Source organism: Anabrus simplex, chromosome 3 (assembly GCF_040414725.1).
Source record: "Anabrus simplex isolate iqAnaSimp1 chromosome 3, ASM4041472v1, whole genome shotgun sequence".
Taxonomy (NCBI): Eukaryota; Metazoa; Arthropoda; class Insecta; order Orthoptera; family Tettigoniidae; genus Anabrus; species Anabrus simplex.
The window spans coordinates 171,932,987-171,954,319 of NC_090267.1; the positions used below are offsets into that span (position 1 = coordinate 171,932,987).

Below are 21,333 nucleotides of genomic sequence, written 5' to 3' on the forward strand. Positions count from 1 at the left end.
GCACCACACAGTCCATTCCTCAATTTTCACACTTTAGCTCCAGGAAAATTGTTAAGTGATTTCTCATTTAGTTCCTGGAATAGCCTTACTAATCCATTAATTACTTACCAACACATACAACAACATGCTGGCACACAAACAACAATGGAGGAGGAAGGTTGAGTACTAAACAGTTTCACTGTCAGTTGTCGGAGAAAACTTAAGACTTCACTGAGAAGGCATAGCGCAGAAATGAAAGTGAGGTAGTTTCCAATTCCTTTCCTCACGAAGCCAGGTGTTTTACTATATATCACTCTGCCAAACCCACTCAAAAGTACAAAACTGACCCTACAAGTAACATCTTCATACCATTCTTTGCATGGACCAGCCTTGTAAAAAATGGTATTACTGACATCCCCCATATCTCTGCCACTTTTATAGAGTCAAAACCACAGGTAAGACAGAGATAATACCAAACTGTTTTAGTTTATACGAGAAGACTAGCATTGGTGAACATTACATTTCACTAGAGATAGTATTTTGTCAACAACTATGACAATGGATAAATATCATGTGAACAACAATATAATTTGTTTTACAGCAACATAAATTCACATTCTGAATTTCAAAGTTGAAATATAAACATTGTGTTAATGCATAATAAAGAGTATTTTTACATTACTGATTTTAATAATTGCAATGTAAACTTATTTTCATGATAATTACCCATTTATTTCTTTGTACAAGTTATTACAATTCCTGGAGAGTTGGTAAGCACAAATGCCTCTCTTTGCCACAACCACTTTATTACTCTGTAGTCTTAGCCCAGTGTGACCACGCCAAAGCTATAAGCATTTAATTTAGTTCTTGATAGCAAAGATTGTACATTTACATTATTCACAGTCCAAGTTGACAGAAGACACACTAGAAGTTATTTGCTAGTTAGAATACCTACTGTAAGTGGTTGATTTAGAACTAAATCTAGATTTGTTCTATTTTACAACTTTCAGAAACAAATTCATATTTTATTCCAGTATGCATTCATTTAAACTACTGTCTTGAAACTCCTTTGATCATAAAATATAAATCAGAGGAGTTGCTCTGAAAAATCTTAAGAAAAGTAACAGATTCAAAACCTGTCGATGGTACAGATCCTCAGTGATGCATTGGTGTGTATTATTTTGAAATTATTTTATGATCTGTAGTTCATAATAGAGACAATCTGATTTGTGCAACCAATTTTAGTAGTATATTATAAAACACAGAAAGTTCCAACATTTGCATATGGTATCAAATGAAAATAAAAAGACAATGCTATTTAGTAAGATGATATGAAGAACGTAAATTACTAAATTAGAATGTAACCTATCGTCGCCATAAGACCTATCTGTGTCGGCGCGACGTAAAGCCCCTAGCAAAAAAAAAAAAAAAAAAAAAAAAAATGTAACCCAATTCAGAGAATCTTGAGGTGGGGTGCAATGGCATGGGATGTGATTCTGTTACTAGTTATGGTACAACCACACCAAGAGAGGCTCCAATATTGACCATAAAAATCCTAAAATAAGTGCTCTTGTACTTCATTGTGTTATTCAAATTAATGCTTCTATAAGTAAAAGTTGAAAATACTGCACAATGCATTAAAAAAAAAAAAAGCAGCAAGCAAGATAGCATTGTAAAGCAAAATGAAGAACAATAACAAGGTAACAGTTTTATAGCCAACATTCCACACAAGTGTTCTTGCTATAAAAATTATGCTTCAGACATACATACAGTATTACACCACAAATGCCCAATCTAGGATGCATCCAACAGCTTACTTTCAGAACATGCCTCATTTCTTTTGTTCTCAACCAGACAATCAATAACGAATGTAAAGGATATCAAAATAACTGATAAGTTTCCAATTCTCCTATAACACTTTTTCTATTACTTCTTATATTAAGCTTAACAGTATAGTTTCATTAACTGAAAGCACCCAATCTGGGTACTAAAATTGAGAGGAATAGTATTTCTTCACAGAAGAAAGATAAACAATACAGTATAATAAAAATATATGTAACAAATTTATTTGATATATAACTAAATCAATGTTTTAACTTATTATTTAATATTAATATTTAAGTTAATATTAAAATTCTTTGAAAAATTAGAATCATCCAAATCTATAAATCCATCATTCACTTATTCTTTTCATACCACAGTAAAGGAAATCATAAATATTGCTCCAAAATTCCTACTGGTTTAGACTATCTCCTGACTAATGCTATAGACTAATTCTATATTACTGGGATACCATACCAATGCATCACTGATTTCCGTTAGTAACTGAGGAAAACGTCTGTCCTAATCTTTCCCTTTTCATAATATCGCTGAAGTATTCTCGCATTTATACACATAGAATAAAAGAAAATACTACCGATATGTACATTCTGAGAGGGGAACAATACATAATACAAAGTAATGAAGGATAAATATAATTAGCAAAATGCTTATGAAAATGAAGCAATGTGCATTCTGTGATAAGTTCAAACAGCTCTAAAAATATGGCCACAGCATTTGCAAACTTGAATTTGCTGTGCTGCAGTTATTGTAACAGTATAATATGGTAAAATACAATTATCCTGGCAGTGAAAGATGACAATGAATATGTGTCAGAGGCAATGTGAATTAAGAAAGTCTTACATCGTTTTTGAATTATTGTACTGCTACGATATACAACACTTGTTCTGAGAAGATGGTGAGACACCACCTGCTCTCTGTAATCTTTCAGATTCTGCAATAGCACGAGCTAACATGTGATCAGTGTCTACTTGCTCTTCAGCGCTGCTAGTATGCCCATTTTGTTGACTTATTTCTTGCATAGAGAGAGCTAATGCTCGAGCAAAGGCTTCATCTTCACTCTGTAAAGGAACGCAATTCATTTAGTGTTAAATGTTACATAAAATACTAGTATAAAATTACTAAAATGAGGAAATTATCTAAGCTACCAATTAAAAGAAAGAAAAGGCAGAGAAAATGATGAGCTTCAAAGATCTGAAAAATTAAGTGCCAAGTAAATAAGACAAAGGACAGAACAGGAACATACCCTAAAATCGAAGAATATGAGAATTGAAGCCATTATTGAATGTTCAATGTAAGCAAGACTAAAACAGGCTATCGGCCCTTCTATATATAAGCTGGAAATAACATTATGTTAACCAAAACTCAACGACTGAATGGGAAAGGAAAGGAAAATCAGAGGATGCCATTTAATCTTTAATTCACAAATAAAATTGACCCATAATGTCATTATTTCAATATATTCTTGAAAGTTTCTTCATTATGCTGCAATGTCACCTTCAAGGCTTAGGTGCTCTGAGTTCACTTCACTAAAAGACACAACTGCATTGAGGAAAAAGCAATAGCACCAAGGTAAACAAGTGGGTAGTTGAGTACAAAGCTGAGTTTAGGATATGTAGCATGAGTGATATGAAGTTGGATATTTTTTCCACAAACCTACTTCAAAACAAAGATCGTGGTGGGTTTTAGGACAACTTCTATTTTTGATAGAAATAGTTACAACATTTCACTTAATTTGGATGCAAGTACTAGCACAGCTGTAGGAAGAATGTCAGATTTTTTAATGATAATACAGCACATGTTAATACACCTGTATATTTAGTAGTGAAAAGTTGAAACTTGCGCGTTGTGCAATACTGGTACCATGGTTTAAAGCTAATGACTATTATGTTAATGTTGTTAAAACCGAGTAATTAATCAATCAATCATATTCTACCAAACATTGGTATTCTTTCATCAAACAGATCGGGAAGGCACTGACCCTCTGTAACGCGCTACTTATGTTAGCTTTGCTTTGTACGGCGACCATTCCTTTGTCCTATACTGACATAAGTAAACTCAGCTTAGTTCCATTCAAAAAAGTAAAAAAAAAAAAAAAAAAATCAAGAGTACAGGAAATTTGAAATTATGCCAATGCTTCATTAAAAACAATATTACTATATAAGTATTCTATCCTGATGCCATTCCTTGATGTACATTCGTATAATAGTACATACACCTTACAAGAAAAGAGATACTTCAGCCTAGTGTGTTTCAGTATGAACTTAGCCTACACACAATACTGGACCTTGGCAACCACCATGCTCAAGTTTCAATGAAATGGTCCACCTGGCCCAGACTGGGAGGTCACTGGCAGGGATAGTGCTAAGGAGCACGTGAAGCCAGAGTGGAGGGGTAATGAGGTGTAGAGGAAGCACTAAATCCAGCCAAGCACATGCATTGAATCATTAAACAATACATATAATATATAAAATACAGTAAAGTCCACTACAGCGAGTACGGGATACAATGAGAACCTCGTTATAACATCAGTTCTTTTCTGTCCATTCAAAATTCCTATATTAAACTGTATTATCCTTCAGTTACAGCGAGAGCCCTATCACTGACACATCCGTTATTATGAGCGATTAAGCATGCATGTTTTTATTTTTTCCATCACAGATATTTATGCACCCAGCCATTATACTGCATGCGATCGATCATCTTTGGTATCGTTTCCTCGCTATATCAACAAGCAAGCTCTCTTGTCGACATTTGAAGGCGATGTCGGAGTCGATTAGTAAAACCCGCCTACTGCTATTCCGTAAAGAAAAAAATTGAAAATGAAAGAGAAATTTTTTTTTGCAATAAATGCATAAATAACTTATCTGACAGCAGTTGTAAACTCGTTAAAAATAAAGGCTGAAGTAAACGATCGCGTAATTTCAATGCTAAATACTGCAATTAAGTTATAATGGGATACACCTCAAGATATGGCAGAGTGCAATATTTATTTAGGAGGTTAGTTTATGTTTTTATTAAGGCCACGGCTGCTTCCTTTCCACTCCTAGGCCATTCCTAACCCATCGTCGCCATAAGACCTACCTGTGTTGGTGTGATGTAAAACAAATTGTAACAAAAAGTTTCTATTAATAATGTTATATGCTTTATGTCCCACTAACTACTATTTTATGGTTTTTTGAGACGCCGAGGTGCCGGAATTCAGTCCCGCAGGAGTTCTTTTACATGCCAGTACATTTACTGACATGAAGCTGATGTATTTGAGCACTGGACTGAGCCAGGATCAAACCTGCCAAGTTGGGGTCAGAAGGCCAGCATCTCAACTGTCTGAGCCACTGAGCCCGGCAAAGTTTGTATTTTCTCACATCTGGTTAAATTTTGGAAAGGCTATTTTCACTTAAATTTACTGCGAGAATGTTATAAATTCTCTACTGGCGCTTGAAAAATGTTTTTATGAAACACAAATAGTACAGTTAACTTAGGTTAGGTGACGCTGTTTGAATAAGAAAATTGGAACATTTGCAACAAAATGCGACCAATCATCTTCGGAACGGTATAGTTTTCTCGCTATGTGCACTTGCAAGCTCTCTCGCAGACATTCAAAGGCGCTGGTGGAGTCAATTAGTAATACCTGTCAACTGCCGTTCCGTAAAGAAAAGAGGAAAACATGTTTTCGAAACAAATACATAAATAACACGGTCGAATGGAATTAACTCGTTAGAAATAAAGGCTAAGTAAAAGATGGCTTAATTTTACCACTCTACACTGAAATTAAGTAAGAATGTCATACACCTCAAGATATGGCAGAGCTCATCACTATTTTTAGAGGTTAGTTATATTTTCTGGTGTCTGATTACATTTTGGAGAGGCTATTACCAAATGAATTTATAGCATCATTTCTCTACTGTCGCTTGGAATATGTTTTCACGATGCATATAGTATGGTTAAGTTAGGTGACGCTATCTGAACAAGAAAACAAACATTTGCCACAAAATGAGATTGATCATAGAACTGTATTGTTTTCTCGCTATATACACTTGCGAGTGGTTCATGGTGTGGGTTACTGTAGTCATGTCCTAGTTCGTGAACCATGGGCAACGGCTGAGTGGCTTAGTAAGTGGTCCTGAGAGTCGGGATATCAGTTGCTATGGAATTGGAGTGGCCATTTCTGACATTCTGAGTCATGGCCCTCTTTGTGCTCAGACGGCTAGGAATATACAATCCACCATAGTCCCCAACCCGTTACAGGAGATATCCTCACTTGTTGGACTATATGAATTTACCAAGTTCAGAACATTTTAAGCAAGCCTCAGACCTATGGGAGTAATGGAGTCCCATTGCCATTTGACAGGCGAGGGACTCCTTGGACACAACTTTGTGAACGAATTGGAATTTCATGGGGAGCTATCAATATTAATGGGGCTTATGGAAGAAAGAAAGTAGAACTGGCCGAGACAGCAAAGAGGATGCATCTGGATGTGCTAGGAGTAAGTGATATTCAGGTAAGGGGAGATAAGTAGGAAGATATAGGCGATTATAAAGTGTACTTGACAGGTGTTAAAAAAGGAAGGGCAGAGTATGGGGTAGGACTGTTTATCAGGAATACTACTGCACGAAACATAGTTTCTGTTAAGCATGTAAATGAGTGAATGATGTGGGTAGATTTGGCAGATGGAGGAATTAGGACGGAAATTGTCTCAGTGTATTCACCATGTGAGGGTGCAGATGAGGATGAAGTTGACAAGTTTTATGAAGCATTGAATGACATTGTAGTCAGGGTCAAAGCAAGAATAGGATAGTGCTAATGGGCGATTTCAATGCGAGTTGGAAACAGAACTGAAGGATACAAAAGAGTGGTTGGTAAATGTGGGGAGGACATGAAAGCTAATGGGAATGGGAAGCGTTTGCTTGACTTCTGTGCTGGTATGGGTTTAGCAGTTATGAATAAATTCTTCAAGCATAAGACTATTCACCACTACACATGGGAGGCTAGGGGTACCAGATCCATAATAGATTATATCAGGAATTCAGGAAGTCTGTTAGGAATTCTTAAGTTTTCCGGGAATTTTCGATGATGCAGACCACTATCTGATCTGTAGTGAACTAAGTATCTCCAGGCCTAGGATAGAGAAAGTGAAGTACGTCTGCAAACGAATAAGGATATAAAATCGCCAGGACGAGGAAATTAGACAGAAGTACATGGATATGATTAGTGAGAAGTTCCGAACAGTTGACAGTAAGCAGGTTCAGCATATAGAAAGAGAATGGGTGGCATACAGGGATGCTGTAGTGGAAACAGCAAGGGAATGCCTAGGAAAAACTATTGTAAAGATGGGGAAAAAGCGAACATATTGGTGGAATGATGAAGTGAGAGTAGCCTGCCAATGTAAAAAGGCTTATCAGAAATGGCTCCAAACAAGGGCTGATGCAGACAGGAAATCGTATATAAATGAAAGAAACAGAGCGAAACAAATAGCTGTTGAATGCAAAAACAAGTCATGGGAAGATTTTGGTAATAACCTGGAAAGGCTAGGTCAAGCAGCAGGGAAATCTTTCTGGACAGTAATAAAGAATCTTAGGAAGGGAGGGAAAAAGGAAATTAACAGTGTATTGGGTAATTCAGGCGAACTCATAATAGATCCCAGGGAATCACTGGAGAGGTGGGAATATTTTGAACATCATCTCAACGTAAAAGGAAATCTTATTTTTATTGCTAGTTGTTTTACGCCGCACCAACACAGATAGGTCTTACGGCGATGACGGGACAGGGAAGGCCAAGGAATGGGAAGGAAGCGGCCTTGACCTTAATTAAGGTACATCCCCAGCATTTGCCTGGTAGGAAGCCACGGAAAACTATCTTCAGGGCTGCCAACAGTGGGGTTCGAACTCGCTATCTCCCGGATGCGAGCTCACAGCTGCACGCTCCTAACTGCACGGCCAACTCGCCCGGTAAAGGAAATCTTCCTGGTGGTGTAGCGAACAGCCAAGCTCATGGGGAGGAGGAAAATGATGTTGGTGAAATTACGCTTGAGGAAGTGGAAAGGATGGTAAATAAATTCCATTGTCATAAAGCAGCAGGAATAGATGAAATCAGACCTGAAATGGTGAAGTACAGTGGGAAGGCAGGGATAGTTGTACAAGTACACAAAAGTTTACAAATAATCAAATGGAAATATCCAAATCTGACAACCTTTCCAGGTCACATGGTGTCACTTGGTGTAGTCTACAGACCACCGTCAAATGCACGAAGTGGGCACTCTTGAACAATGTGTTGTATGGTTTGGTCCTCCACTCCACAGTCACAGGCAGCAGATGTACGGAAACCCCATTTCTTTAAGGTGTGACCACACCTCCCTTAACCCGTTCTAATGCGGTTCAGCTTCGACCAGGTTTGGCGTGGTAGTTGGAATCCCTCTACCTTCTTTGTAGGATCTTGAACCAGGTGAGCATTGTTGGGTGGATGTTCAGTTTCCAACGTTGTTGCCACTTGTAGGTCATGTTGAAAGAATTGATACCTTCTAAATCAACACAGGGTGGCTTGCATGATTTCAAACATATTGTTGGTGGATCTTGCAGTACATCATACAACGGAGAGTTCTTATGAGAGGTGATTTTCTTGAGCAAGCTTACCTTAGTTGCTTTCCTCCTTAGATCTTGCGGGGCGATATTAGCTAGGACTGGTAGCCACTGTGTTGGTGTAGATCCAACAGTACCAGTGATAACCCTCATGGTCTCATTGAGTTGCACATCGATCTTAGTGGTATGAGCGCTGTTTTCCCATACAGGGGCACAATATTCACCAGCAGAATACACAAGAGTGAGTGCAGCAGAACGTAGAGTATTAGCATCTGCACCCCAGCTGCTTCCGGCAATCTTGCGGAGAAGATTCACTCTTGAGCCAAGTTTTCTCGATAACATGATGCACTGTTGTTTGAATGCCAAGGACCGATCCAGAGCGATTCCAAGATATATTGGATTGTAGTTATGGGGTACGTCAATTCCGTCAAAAATCACATGTAGCTTCCTTTGGGCTTCTTTATTATTTAGATGGAATGCAGTAACCTCAGTCTTGTTAGGGGTTGGGTTTAAGTCTCCATTTGCGGAAGTAATCGCTCAGTTTCGCCAGATCACTAGTTAGAACATTCTCACAGTTCATGAAATCTTTACTCTGGATAATTAATGCTAGGTCGTCTGCATACTGGATTTTCATGGAATCTGTGTGAGGCATGTCATGAATATACAGGTTAAACAAAATGGGGGCCAGAACTGATCCCTGAGGTAGGCCATTGTTTAGAATCCTCCAGCTGCTAGCTTGCCCATTCAGGAACACCTTAAAGCGCCTGTCAGAAAGCATGTTGTTCACTGAAAGTGCCAACTTTTGACATGGGATGATTTCAATAAATTTGGACAACAAGCCCTCCCTCCATACAGTGTCGTAAACTGCTGTAAGATCCACAAAAACTGCAGCCGATTTAGACCTCGTTGAAATCCAGCTTCTACTACAGTTGTCAATGTTAAGACCTGGTCGCAGCAACTCCGATGTTTCCTAAAGCCACCTTGTTCGATCGGGATGATTTGATCGATGGCCTCTTGAATGCGATTTAGAATAAGCCTTTCTAATAGCTTATAGGTCATGCAGAGTAGTGATATTGGTCGATAATGAGAAGCATCAGTTCCATCTTTTCCTGGTTTCAGGATGGCAATTACCTTAGCTCTTTTGAAACGCTTTGGTAATTTTCCAGTTTTCAGAATTTCACTGAAAAATCCAATAAGCCACATCTTTGTTTTTGGTCCGATGGCTTTAAGAAAATCTGGAAATATGCCATCAAAGCCAGCAGCTTTGTTTACCGCATTCAAGGCTTTATCAAGTTCCTCAATGCAGAAGGCACGTACGTAGACTGGGTGTGGTTTTAGATGGGACCTCTTTATGTACACTTCATTCTTCACAGTTTGTGTCTGTTCTTGTCTATTTTAGTTTTTGAAATATTCATCAGTCTGGATGCAACAGCATTAGCATTCACATGTGTGACTGTACTTGGCAACCTGGGATCTGTACCAAGTTTTCTAATGAGGTTCCAGGCTTTCCGACTAGAATGTGTGAAGGTGAGCCCTGCCGTTGTTTTATGCCATTTTTCTCTTCTGTTCTTATTCAGAGCTTTCAAGAGGTCATCAGCTGTCACGTCGTCGTGAGATTCTTGATATTTGGCATATAACTCATCACATTCTTGGGACCATACGGGGATGTTTTTTTTTTTTTTTTTTTTTTTTTTTTTTTTTTTTTTTTTTTTGCTAGGGGCTTTACGTCGCACCGACACAGATAGGTCTTATGGCGACAATGGGACAGGAAAGGCCTAGGAGTTGGAAGGAAGCGGCCGTGGCCTTAATTAAGGTACAGCCCCAGCATTTGCCTGGTGTGAAAATGGGAAACCACGGAAAACCATTTTCAGGGCTGCCGATAGTGGGATTCGAACCTACTATCTCCCGGATGCAAGCTCACAGCCGCGCGCCTCTACGCGCACGGCCAACTCGCCTGGTCATACGGGGATGTACTCCTTCCGAAAACTGGCATTTGCTTTAATCACACCCACAAATCGTTCATAATTGGATAGTACTGGAGGAATCCATTGAACGGTATTATCTACACCTTTCTGAAATAGTTCCCAGTTTGCAAGTTGAAAATTCCATCGAGGTTGAGGTACAGAGGTGACTAATGGAATTTCAGTACCAAAATGAATTATGACCGGCCTATGCTGGCTGTGTGGGAAAGACTTGATGTCTTTTCGTTGTGTCATTTCATTATTTCCAGATCTAGGTGTGATGCACAAATCAGGAGAATAATCCTTTAACCATCTGCCAGATCGAAACGTTCCAGGATTTTTAGCATTATACACAAGCTGAAGATTGTGCATGTCCATCCATTCATTTAGAATAGCTCCATTTTGGTCTTCTTTCCGGTATCCCCAGACATGACTGGCTGTTGAAATCACCAACATACACAACTGGATGACTGAAGAATCTTACAGGTGGATTTGGCCAACTAACTTGCGGTGGTTTTTAAATATTTGCAACCGTGGTGCCGGCAACTTCTACACCCAAAACAAAAATATCTGCCGTTCTATCCTGGTAAGTTACTTTGTAGTCAGTAAGATGGGACCTGACATATGTTGCAATGCCATACTGTTCATTTATGGACCCATCCAGAACGTATCCATAAATTCTTCCTCTTCTGTAATGTTCTGCATCATTCTTGGTGCGAGTCTCCTGTATTGCTATAATATCTACTTCATTCTGCAGCATCAGACGTGAAAGGTATTGACTCTTAGCAGAGGAAATCGATTCAATGTTCAAGTGTCATATTCGTAAGCTGTTACCAATAGGGACTGATGAGTGTTCTGTACATGGTTGGTCCTGAAAAGGACTTTTCATTCATAAGTTCTCTTGCATACTTGTTGCTGTGTAGCAGCAGCTTTGTGGAAGAATTAGCCGGTATTAAACCACTGCCCAGGAATCGCCCGACTGCAGTAACCACAATCTTCGGGGAGGCTCCTTCCTTGATCCCCAAGGCAGGGATGAAATGGCTTCATAGAGTAGTAAGATTAGCATGGTGTATTGGTAAGGTACCTTTAGATTGGATAAAAGCAGTAATTGCACCTATCTATAAGGAAGGGAACAGGAAGGATTGCAACAACTATCGAGGTATCTCATTGATTAGTATACCAGACTAAGTATTTACTGGCATCTTGGAAGGGAGGGTGTGATCAGTGGTTGAGTGGAAGTTGGACGAAAACCAGTGTGGTTTCAGACCACAGAGGGGCTATCAGGATGAGATTTTCAGTATGTGCCAGGTAATTGAAAAATGCTAATTTACAAGAGGAATAGACAGCTGTCTTAGGTTTTGTAGATCTAGAGAAAGTACGTGACAGGGTACCAAGGGAAAAGATGTTTGCCATACTGGGGGGACTATGGAATTAAAGGTAGATTATTAAAATCAAAGGCATTTATGTTGACAATTGAACTTCAGTGAGAATTGATAGTAGAATGAGTTCTTGGTTCAGGGTACTTACAGGGGTTAGACAAGGCTGTAATCTTTCGCGTTCGCTGTTCGTAGTTTACATGGATCATCTGCTGAAAGGTATAAAGTGGCAGGGAGAGATTCAGTTAGGTGGAAATGTAGTAAGCAGTCTGGCCTATACTAACGACTGTCTTAATGGTGGATTGTGCCGAAAGCTTGCAGTCTAATATCTTGGAACTTGAAAATAAGTGCAATGAATATGGTATGAAAATTAGCCTTGATGTCTGTAGAAATTCAACAGAATTAATGTCAGATTGGTGATACCATATTTAGGCTGTATGTTCTCCCAGGATGGTAATATAGTAAGTGATATTGAATCTAAGTGTAGTAAAGCTAATGCAGTGAGCTCCGAGTTGCAATCAACAGTATTCTGTAAGAAGGAAGTCAGCTCCTGGACGAAACTATCTTTACATTGGTCTGTTTTCAGACCTACTTTGCTTTACAGGAGTGAAAGCTGGGTAGACTAAGGATATCTTATTAATAAGTTAGAAGTAACAGACATGAGAGTCGCGAGAATGATTGCCGGTGAAACAGGTGGGAACAATACCAGGAGGGTATTCAGAATGAGGAGATAAAGGCTAAGTTAGGAATTAACACTATGGATGAAGAAGCTGTATGCATAAACCGGCTTCGGTGGTGGGGTCATGGGAGGCGAATGGAGGAGTATAGGTTACCTAGGAGAGTAATGGACTCTGTTATGGAGGGTAAGAGAAGTAGAGGGAGACCAAGACGACGATGGTTAGACTCAGTTTCTAATGATTTAAAGGTAAGAGGTAGAGAACTAAATGAAGCCACAGCACTAGTTGCAAATAGAGGATTGTGGCGACATATAGTAAATTCACAGAGGCTTGCAGACTGAACGCTGAAAGGCATAGCGGTCTATAATGATTATGTATGTATGTAAGTGAATGTATGTATACACTTGCAAGCTTTCTCGTCTACATTCAAAGGTGATGTTGGAATCAATTAGTAATACACGTCGACTGCTGTTCCCTAAAAGAAAATTCAAAATGAAAAAGGATGACATGTTTTCGTAAAAAATGCATAAATGACGTGGCCGATAGTAGTTGTTAACACGTTAGAAATAGAGGCTGAAATAAACGATCGTTTAATTTTGATGCTATATACTGAAATTAAGCAAGAATGTGATACACCTTAAGATATGGCAGAGTACACCACTGATTTCAGAGGATAGCTTATATTTTCTCGCATCTAGTAACATTTTGGAAAGGCTATTCCCATGTAAATTTGTAGCAAGGAGGTTATCATTTCTCCACATGCGCTTCAAATATGTTTTCATAATACATATAGGCTACAGCTAGGTTAGGTGATGCTGTGTGAAGAAGAGAACTGAAACATTTGCCACAAGAGGCCTCTGGAGTGATACTGTAATTTTTTTCGGAACAAAGTTAAACACAAACCTTCAAGTGGTATCGGATTTCAAAAAATAGCAAAGGAGTAAGCCATAGTGTGGATATTATCAGTGAAAACGCAGTTTTGAACAAACTGATTGGCATTTCATATAGATTTTAATGTGTATGGGGTTTTTCACAACTTTTATGAAAAATCGGATATAACAACAAATCTGCTATAGCAAGGAAATTTTTTGGCGTTATGAATTCTCGCTATAGTGGACTTCTACTGTATACATACTGTGTATCATGTGCAGTGCCAGTTGAAGTGAATTATGTATTCAGGATGGCTAAAAGAAGTTCTGATTACGTTAACTTTTGTTCAAACTGGTTTATACTTCCACCACAAAACTTTCAATCCATAACAGGTTCCAGTCAATTATGAAGACGGTAGGATAAATTTGCATAATACAGTGAGGGAGAAATTACTCTGACTGAGAGAGTGGGCTAACATTACTGGATACGAAGTATTTAGGAGCTAGTCTTCCTGTTGACCAATAGCAGATAACTCCAGCCATGTGCTGAAGGGAACATGATGCTCATTGTTGTTGCTGTAATACAGTTCCTATGATGGTGGACAGTGACAAAGTGATCAATCACTGATTTACAGTGTTCTGTATACAGAAGTTATAGCCTACATGTTCGTACAACAGGCATGCTTTTAGTGTATAAGAAAGTTATTTTCATTTACAGTTTATTTAAGTGTGTTAATGAATGAAACACATGTTTACAGAACACAAAAGAAAAATGAAAAGAACACACACAATCTCTAAAGCCAAGGTAAATTGGTGTGCACCATTTAGAACTTTGTTTGTCAAGAAGAAGGCTAATAGTGAATGTTTTATTCCATTTGGTAAAGTTCTTAATAGAATGGCTGCAGCAATGTAGCATAATGCACAGGCTGCACGTTCCATATAAGTGCAGCACTCCACAACTGCCAATGTTTGAGGCATGCCGTACCTAGTATGGTACTCCACACGGTTGGATTAAAAGTTTTATTTTCTCAGCTGAACATGTGCGACTCAGAATGTTAATCAAAAGTCATTTTTCCTTCACCATAGTAGCGGTTTGCGCAAAACAACTGTGTTCATCGTAAATGATTAATGGGAAGTGTATTTCAAAATTGCAGTTGGGCTATACTATAAATCTGAAGGATGAATCCAGTGTCAAAAAGAGAACTTGTTGCAGCGAGAGGAGGAAGAAAAAGAAGTTTATTCAGTCATGTTTTGGAATTATTGCAGGAAGAAATTTTATGTATTTCAATGGTGTTTGGTCATAGAACACAATGAACATTTCTATTCTGAAAATTAACTAGTGGAATGCTTAATTATAAGAATTATTTAATACAGACAGAATCTCAAAATTCAACATAACTAAAAATAGATGGGAAAGTGTACAGTATATGAATGCTGTTCTGTAAACCAACTATTTACCCATAAGACTACTGGGCATTATTTGGTGTACACAAGGTAACAACTATCGTATTGAATTAGAAGTAACTCTACACCGAAATGCCAATTTATTACATACACCCCTGTTGTGTAAACAATCAATCAATCTAGTATCAGTTGAGTATAGAAACTGTAGTAGGAATGGGATCACATAATCAAATACCCTTTACAGACAGTACATGAAAAATATTTTAAACAAAGTATTTGAGATAACAGTTCTCTAGTACTTTGCTCTTAAACTGTGGGATGTGAAAACTTCAAGCCACTGGATTTTCTGTAAAAGTATGTAATAATGCTACGTATTTAACTATTACTCAAGTTAAGTGGAGCTCCAGAATATTATCCTGATAAGGGGATAATCTACTGGCACAGGTCGTCTACTTTTAGGTACTTTTTAATTATATCTTTTATTGGACTTGTGCCTCCACTGTTGCTGTTCAAAATGTTGTGCGCTCCCATGGGCATTATCTCACCACATTGGCCAAACAGACGCTACATCTCACCAAGTGCCAATGTCCTTGTATTGTTTATTCTTTCTTCCTTGATTGACCTGTTCAGCCTTCAAATAAGAATACATCAATTGCTTTGGAAGACATGCATTAGTACCTCAATAATACCACATGTAATACTATTGTTAATTATTAGGACGTCTGTGCCCACTAGAACACCAACACCAAACCAAGGATTGGAAAAATAACTAGTCTGAAGATTTGACATTTTCGTGGCATTAATTTGGTGCTAAACGTATGGTTTATGAAGAATGCATCAAGCTCGATAGCTGCAGTCGCATAAGTGCGGCCAGTATCCAGTATTCGGGAGATAGTAGGTTCGAACCCCACTGTCGCCAGCCCTGAAAATGGTTTTCCGTGGTTTCCCATTTTCACACCAGGCAAATGCTGGGGCTGTACCTTAATTAAGGCCACGGCCGCTTCCTTCTCACTCCTAACCCTTTCCTGTCCCATCGTCGCGATAAGACCTATCTGTGTTGGTGCGACGTAAAGCAACTAGCAAAAAAAAAAAAAGAAGAATGCAATAATTTATTGACAAGTCTTCTAACTATATTAACTGGAAAATAACTGTATAAGAAAAAATTTGGTACAAGCTAGAGCCATTGATACCAATAGGTTGCCATATAAACACCACACTGAATTGGATCATCCTCAGATGGATTCTTGCAGCAGAATAATAATTCTGAACATGAAGCTAAAATCAATATTCAACGATTCCAGAATTTAGGAAAGGGTTTTACTCTACTTTGCTGCAGTAGCTGGTTGGATCTCAATTCTGCTCATCTTCATGCTGAACTGGGATATAGGCTTACAGCTCCGTCTAATCTATAGGAATTGCATGGCACTATCGTGTCCATGCAACAACAGCTCCTGAAATACGAGTTTAGCATATCTTGTTGAAACAATCTCGAGACAAATTCAGGCTATTATACAGGTTATACTGTGAGAGATGTAATGCCTGAACTGTGTCAATGGCTTCTTATAAGGCAGCCATGGTTAGAATCCCAGGCAATGTGTATGAGATTTTTAAAAATGTGTCACATTCCAGTGGTTTGGATTCCATGTAACACTGGAGGTCTATGGCTATGATCACAATATCAATAGCTGTATGGAACTACAAATTTGCTGTCAACAGGAGTGTACTTAATAAACGGCTCACTGTCTGTAGCATAACCTATTTGCACAGTAAATAAATCTCATTAACTTTTATAAAATCAATTTGATCAATGCATTTTATAAATGTACTTACTTGTGGCCTGATGCAGGTACATAATAAATGTAATGATATCCTTCCTTTCTGAAAGCTGGTAAGCTCATAGCATACTTGTATTGATTTCATATCTTCCTGCATGCATAGAATTTATTCTTGTTACTTTTCTTTAACAAAAGATTTCTACCAACCATTATACGACAGCCAAGAATCTTGATAAAAGGTTTAGTTTTTTCATATAGTTATACAACAAAGCCCCAATAATTCGAGGTTCTTTGTAATTCAAACAGGTCTTAAAAAGATTAAACTTCTACAAAACACAGTAAAACCCACCCTGTTTATACCTTCCTCACAAGTACATTTTTCCATTTGCAATGTACATACATAAAAAAACTCCCTCCACACAACTACTACAGACTGACAGACCCCTTTAAGCTAATTTCTGAGGAGTCCACGTGCTGTTTCTTTGTTTGTCCCTTCACTAATTGAGGTTGTGCATCTGTAAGATTTACTACTCCCTGTAAGAAATATCAAGGGTTTATTTCTTTAATTGCGAGTGACAGCTGTCACTAAAAATCAATCTGTGGCAGGCTGACAGTTACTGCAAACAATAGTGTGTGTGCACCTGTATGTTACTCCCAACACTGACTGATGTTTCAATCATTGGAAATGGAGAGTAAACTCGCTGAAGACTCTGATGATGAAGCAGCAGCCTGAATAGACTGTACCAGTGATGAGCAACATCGAGAATTTGGCAGAGCTAGATGCGGCATTACATTGTGTGGAGTAGCATGTCGAAGCTATGCCGACTGATGGACTGACACTATGCTTCTTACAAGATGGTGCAATATTGCTGCTCAAAAACTAGGGTCTATAGTAGAAGTCCCCTGGCCCCGCACTGTAGGGGTTAGCGTGCCTCCCTCTTACCTGGATGCCCCGGGTTCTATTCCCGGCCAGGGCAGAGATTTTAACCTTGATCTGAGGGCTCGCTCGAGGTACACTCAGCCTACACGATTAGAATTGAGGAGTTATCTGACGGTGAGGTGGCGGTCCCGGTCTAGGAAGACAAGAATAATGGCCGAGAGGATTCGTCGTGCTGACCTCACGACACCTCATGAACTACAGGCCTTCGGGCTGAGCAGCGGTTTGCTTGGTAGGCCATGGCCCTTCGGGGCTGTAGCGCCATGAGGTTTTGGTTTAATAGTACAAGTCCGTTATAGCGAGAATTCATAATGGAAAAATATTCGCTGTAGCAGATTGCCGTTATATGCAACTTTTTATCAAAGTCGGGAAAAACCCACATACAGATAAAAACAGATATGAAACTGCAATGTTTGTTCAGATCTTGCATTTTCACGGGAGATATCCACACTAAGGCTTGTTCGTTAGTTATTCTTCGAATTCCAATACTAAGCAAACGCGTATGTTCAATTCCATTCTGGAAAATTGTAGCATCACTCCAGAGGCTTCTGTCGCAAACATTTCATTTTTCTTATTCAAACAGCATCAGCCAAATTAACCGTATACAGTGAAACTCTGTTAAGAAGTTTTTCAAGGGACTGCTAAAAGCTTAAGCAGAAAACTTCTTAAAATGGATAATGCCCAAAAACTTATTCCGTACTTTGAAATACATGTGAAACACACAGCCAACAGATTTCCTTGTTTGTGCACAATAACGAAATAGGCCGATATATAAGAGCTGCTAAAAGAAAGCCACAATATAAAAATTTGATTATCCTGACATGAATTTTTCGAGATAAAGTACAATAATTGAACATACCGTATTATAAATATATTTGATAAGAGAAGGGAACATATTATATAAAACCTTGCACAAGAGATAAGAAATACTAAGAACATTAAAATGGTAGATGGTAACTGTACATTATGTAAATTCTGTACTGCATTAGACATTAAATACATTTTCAAACACAAAAGTCTAGGCTCCTACTTGGAAAAGAAATTGTCCAAGGTTGACTGTTTCAGGTTTTTACTGCATTCTTGAAGTATAAACCTCTCCATTTCCCACATCGGCTTTCATGTGTTTTGAGGCACACTGGCTGAATGTTCCATGAACAGCCTCAGTTTTTCAAGGCAGATACATGCCTCACTGCAAGATGGTCTTGGGGGATTCTCTTTCTCAACCTCCTCCTCTAGTTCTTCTTCTTCTTCTTCAATCTCCTCATCTCCTGCCTGAATTTACTTGCAGATCTGATCGATAGACTGCTGCTCACAAGTGATTGCCATATCATCAATGGCAGTGAAGTCGTTGAAACTACTGGTAATCACCTGCATAGAGTCGGGAAGTTCTTTTTGTTCACCTCACTAATAATGGACACAGAAAATCTTATCAGTTTAGTTAAAAAATGTAATTTCCTCTATGACAAGACGCATAAGTATTATTGCAACAACAATGTAAGAGAGAGAGCCTGGAAAGAAATAAGCAAGAGAATGAAAAATCAAACAGGTACGAATATACAATTTCGTGGTAGATTAGGCCTATACGGTATTTAGTTTATTTTGCAATTGTTGTTGACCTTATTTCAGAATCATATTATCATGTTGGAGTCCATATACAGTACAGTATGTCAGTACGATAATTGGCATTGGTTGGAATGTACGCTCCAAGTGTTTATTATAATTTTATAAATGGCATTCCATAGGTTTGTCGTATATGTATTCCTGACAAACAGTAATGTTGTGGACAAATCCATTTTACGGTTTTTAATTAATGTCTAGGCCACCTCACGGCAGGTAACTTACTGCATTAAAATTTTATCAAACCATCCACTGCATGCTTTACGTTTCCTACGTAGAATCCCGTTCGATTCTATTCTGCTAGATGGAACAGTGGAGTGGAAATTTTGATTGATGGGTTCGATTCGATTCCACAAGGTGAGAGTGAGCATCTGGTGTCTGTGTTGTCATAACATGACGCCGTATGGCCTTGGCAAGCGCGGACAGGTTCCGTGACACCAGAGACACACACGGTCTAATACAGGGTGCAACTTGTACGGAGACTGGAGGGTTCTAACCATGGGCTGCTTTGAGCGGACGTTTTCTATCTCAAGGGGCTCTAAAATCTGAACTGTTTAGCTGGGAAATATATTTACAACAGAACACTTTAAACAGGAAAAATATACATATATCTTAATGCAACTGATCAAGGGATCAAGAATATCACACTTTTTAGGTGGGAAAACTTCTTATGTGGGAACTTCTTAACCAAGTTTCACTGTATGTATAAAGAAAATGGTGTCAGTAGAGAAATGATAACCTTTCTGCTATATATTTACATGGGAATAGCCATTCTGAAATTTAACCAGACACGAGAAAATATAAACAAATTTGAAATCAGTGATGCACTCTTGCCATATCTTGAGATGTATGACATTTTTATTTAATTTCAGTACATAGTATTACAATTAAGCGATCATTTACAAGCTTTTAATTCTAACAAGTTAACAACTGCTATCGGCCATGCTATTTATGCATTTACTATAAAAACATGTTCACTAATGCACATAATGATAAAATGATACTGAAGGCGATCGATCGCATTCAGTATAATCACTGGACGGCATAAATATTGTTGTAACTTAAAATCCAATTAAGTTTATGAGGTTCCTACATATAATAAATATTGTTACCAGAAAAAACAGCACATGCTTCATCGCTCGTAATAACGGATGTGTCAGAGATATAGTTCTCGCTGTAACTGAAGGATAATACACAGTTTAATACATGAATTTTCAAGGGACAGAAATAACTGTCGTCATAATAGGGTTCTCACTGCATGCCATACTCGCTATGTGGACTTCTACTGTGCTTTAAAACAAAAGCAAGCAACAAGCAAGTTGCTATAAGTCGCTCCAACACAGATAGGTCATATGGCAACAATGGGACAGGAAAGGGCTAGGAGTGGGAAGGAGGCATCCGTGGCCTTAATTAAGGTACAGTCCCAGCATATGCTTGGTGCGAAAATGGGAAACCACGGAAAACCATTTTCAGGGCTGCCGACAGTGGGGTTCGAACCCACTATCTCCCAAATACTGGGTATTGACCGCACTTAAGTGACTACAGCTATCGAGCTCGGTATTAAAACAAAAGACTGGATAATTTCTTTAAAATTTTAATTTGTGTTTCTTTTGAACTTTGTAATGTCAGCCCACATCTACCACAGGATGTACTGCATTATTTAGATTTTTTCATACTGAGTAAACATTTATTCATGCATTACCCTTCAATTTGTTATTTCTGTGTAATACAAGTTTATCATAATTCCAGGTAGTCATCTTAAATTAGCTCAGATCACTGGGGCTCTACTGTAGATGGAAATATTAATAAGGGTAAATAGATAAAATTGCCTGGCTCCTGCACAATTTATTCTTTCAGAGTAACTCTTCTCCTTCAGTTCCTATTTAAATCTCTATTGGGTCAGTGATTTGGTGAATCAAACTTTTTCATTATTGTAAATAATAATGTTATCTGTTTATGTCCCCTCAATTGCTATATATTTCAAGAGATGCTAGGGTGTTTGAATTTTACATTGTGATGATTCTTTTAACGTTCGAGAAGCCAACAATACGAGTTGTTCCAATAACTACCTCAGCTGAGAACAAACCCTGTATCTTGGGAAGAGCAGAACAATGACTAACTGACTGCTTCAATGAGGTCAGTTCAAAAAGTCAAGCACATGGAATTTCAATGGTAATAGGTATTAGATCTATTCTATTCTATTATAAGGGCATCTTCAAAGCAAATTTTTAAAATATAGTACTATTTGGTCAGTGGTATACACAATCATGATTATAGCACATATTGCACTGGTATAAGGAAACTACTAGAATTCTATTCATGT

The 21,333-nt window shown here is 38.3% G+C and overlaps 1 protein-coding gene across 2 annotated transcripts in view; it reads right to left on the reverse strand.

Annotated features, from left to right (window-relative positions):
- Positions 1 to 446: 446 nt before the first annotated feature.
- LOC136866119 (AN1-type zinc finger protein 2A) overlaps positions 447 to 21,333 on the reverse strand; it is a 91,676-nt gene continuing 70,789 nt past the window's right edge. Inside the window, exons 6-7 of one of the 2 annotated variants that reach the window (XM_068226610.1) lie at positions 1,428 to 2,879; positions 447 to 1,344 (exon numbers count right to left, since the gene is read on the reverse strand). In XM_068226610.1, the coding sequence (XP_068082711.1) occupies positions 2,685 to 2,879 (195 nt within the window). In that variant the 3' untranslated portion in view covers positions 447 to 1,344; positions 1,428 to 2,684. Of the gene's footprint in view, positions 1,345 to 1,427; positions 2,880 to 18,423; positions 18,798 to 21,333 lie in introns of those variants that run through there. The other variant, XM_068226611.1, reaches the window with a different exon arrangement.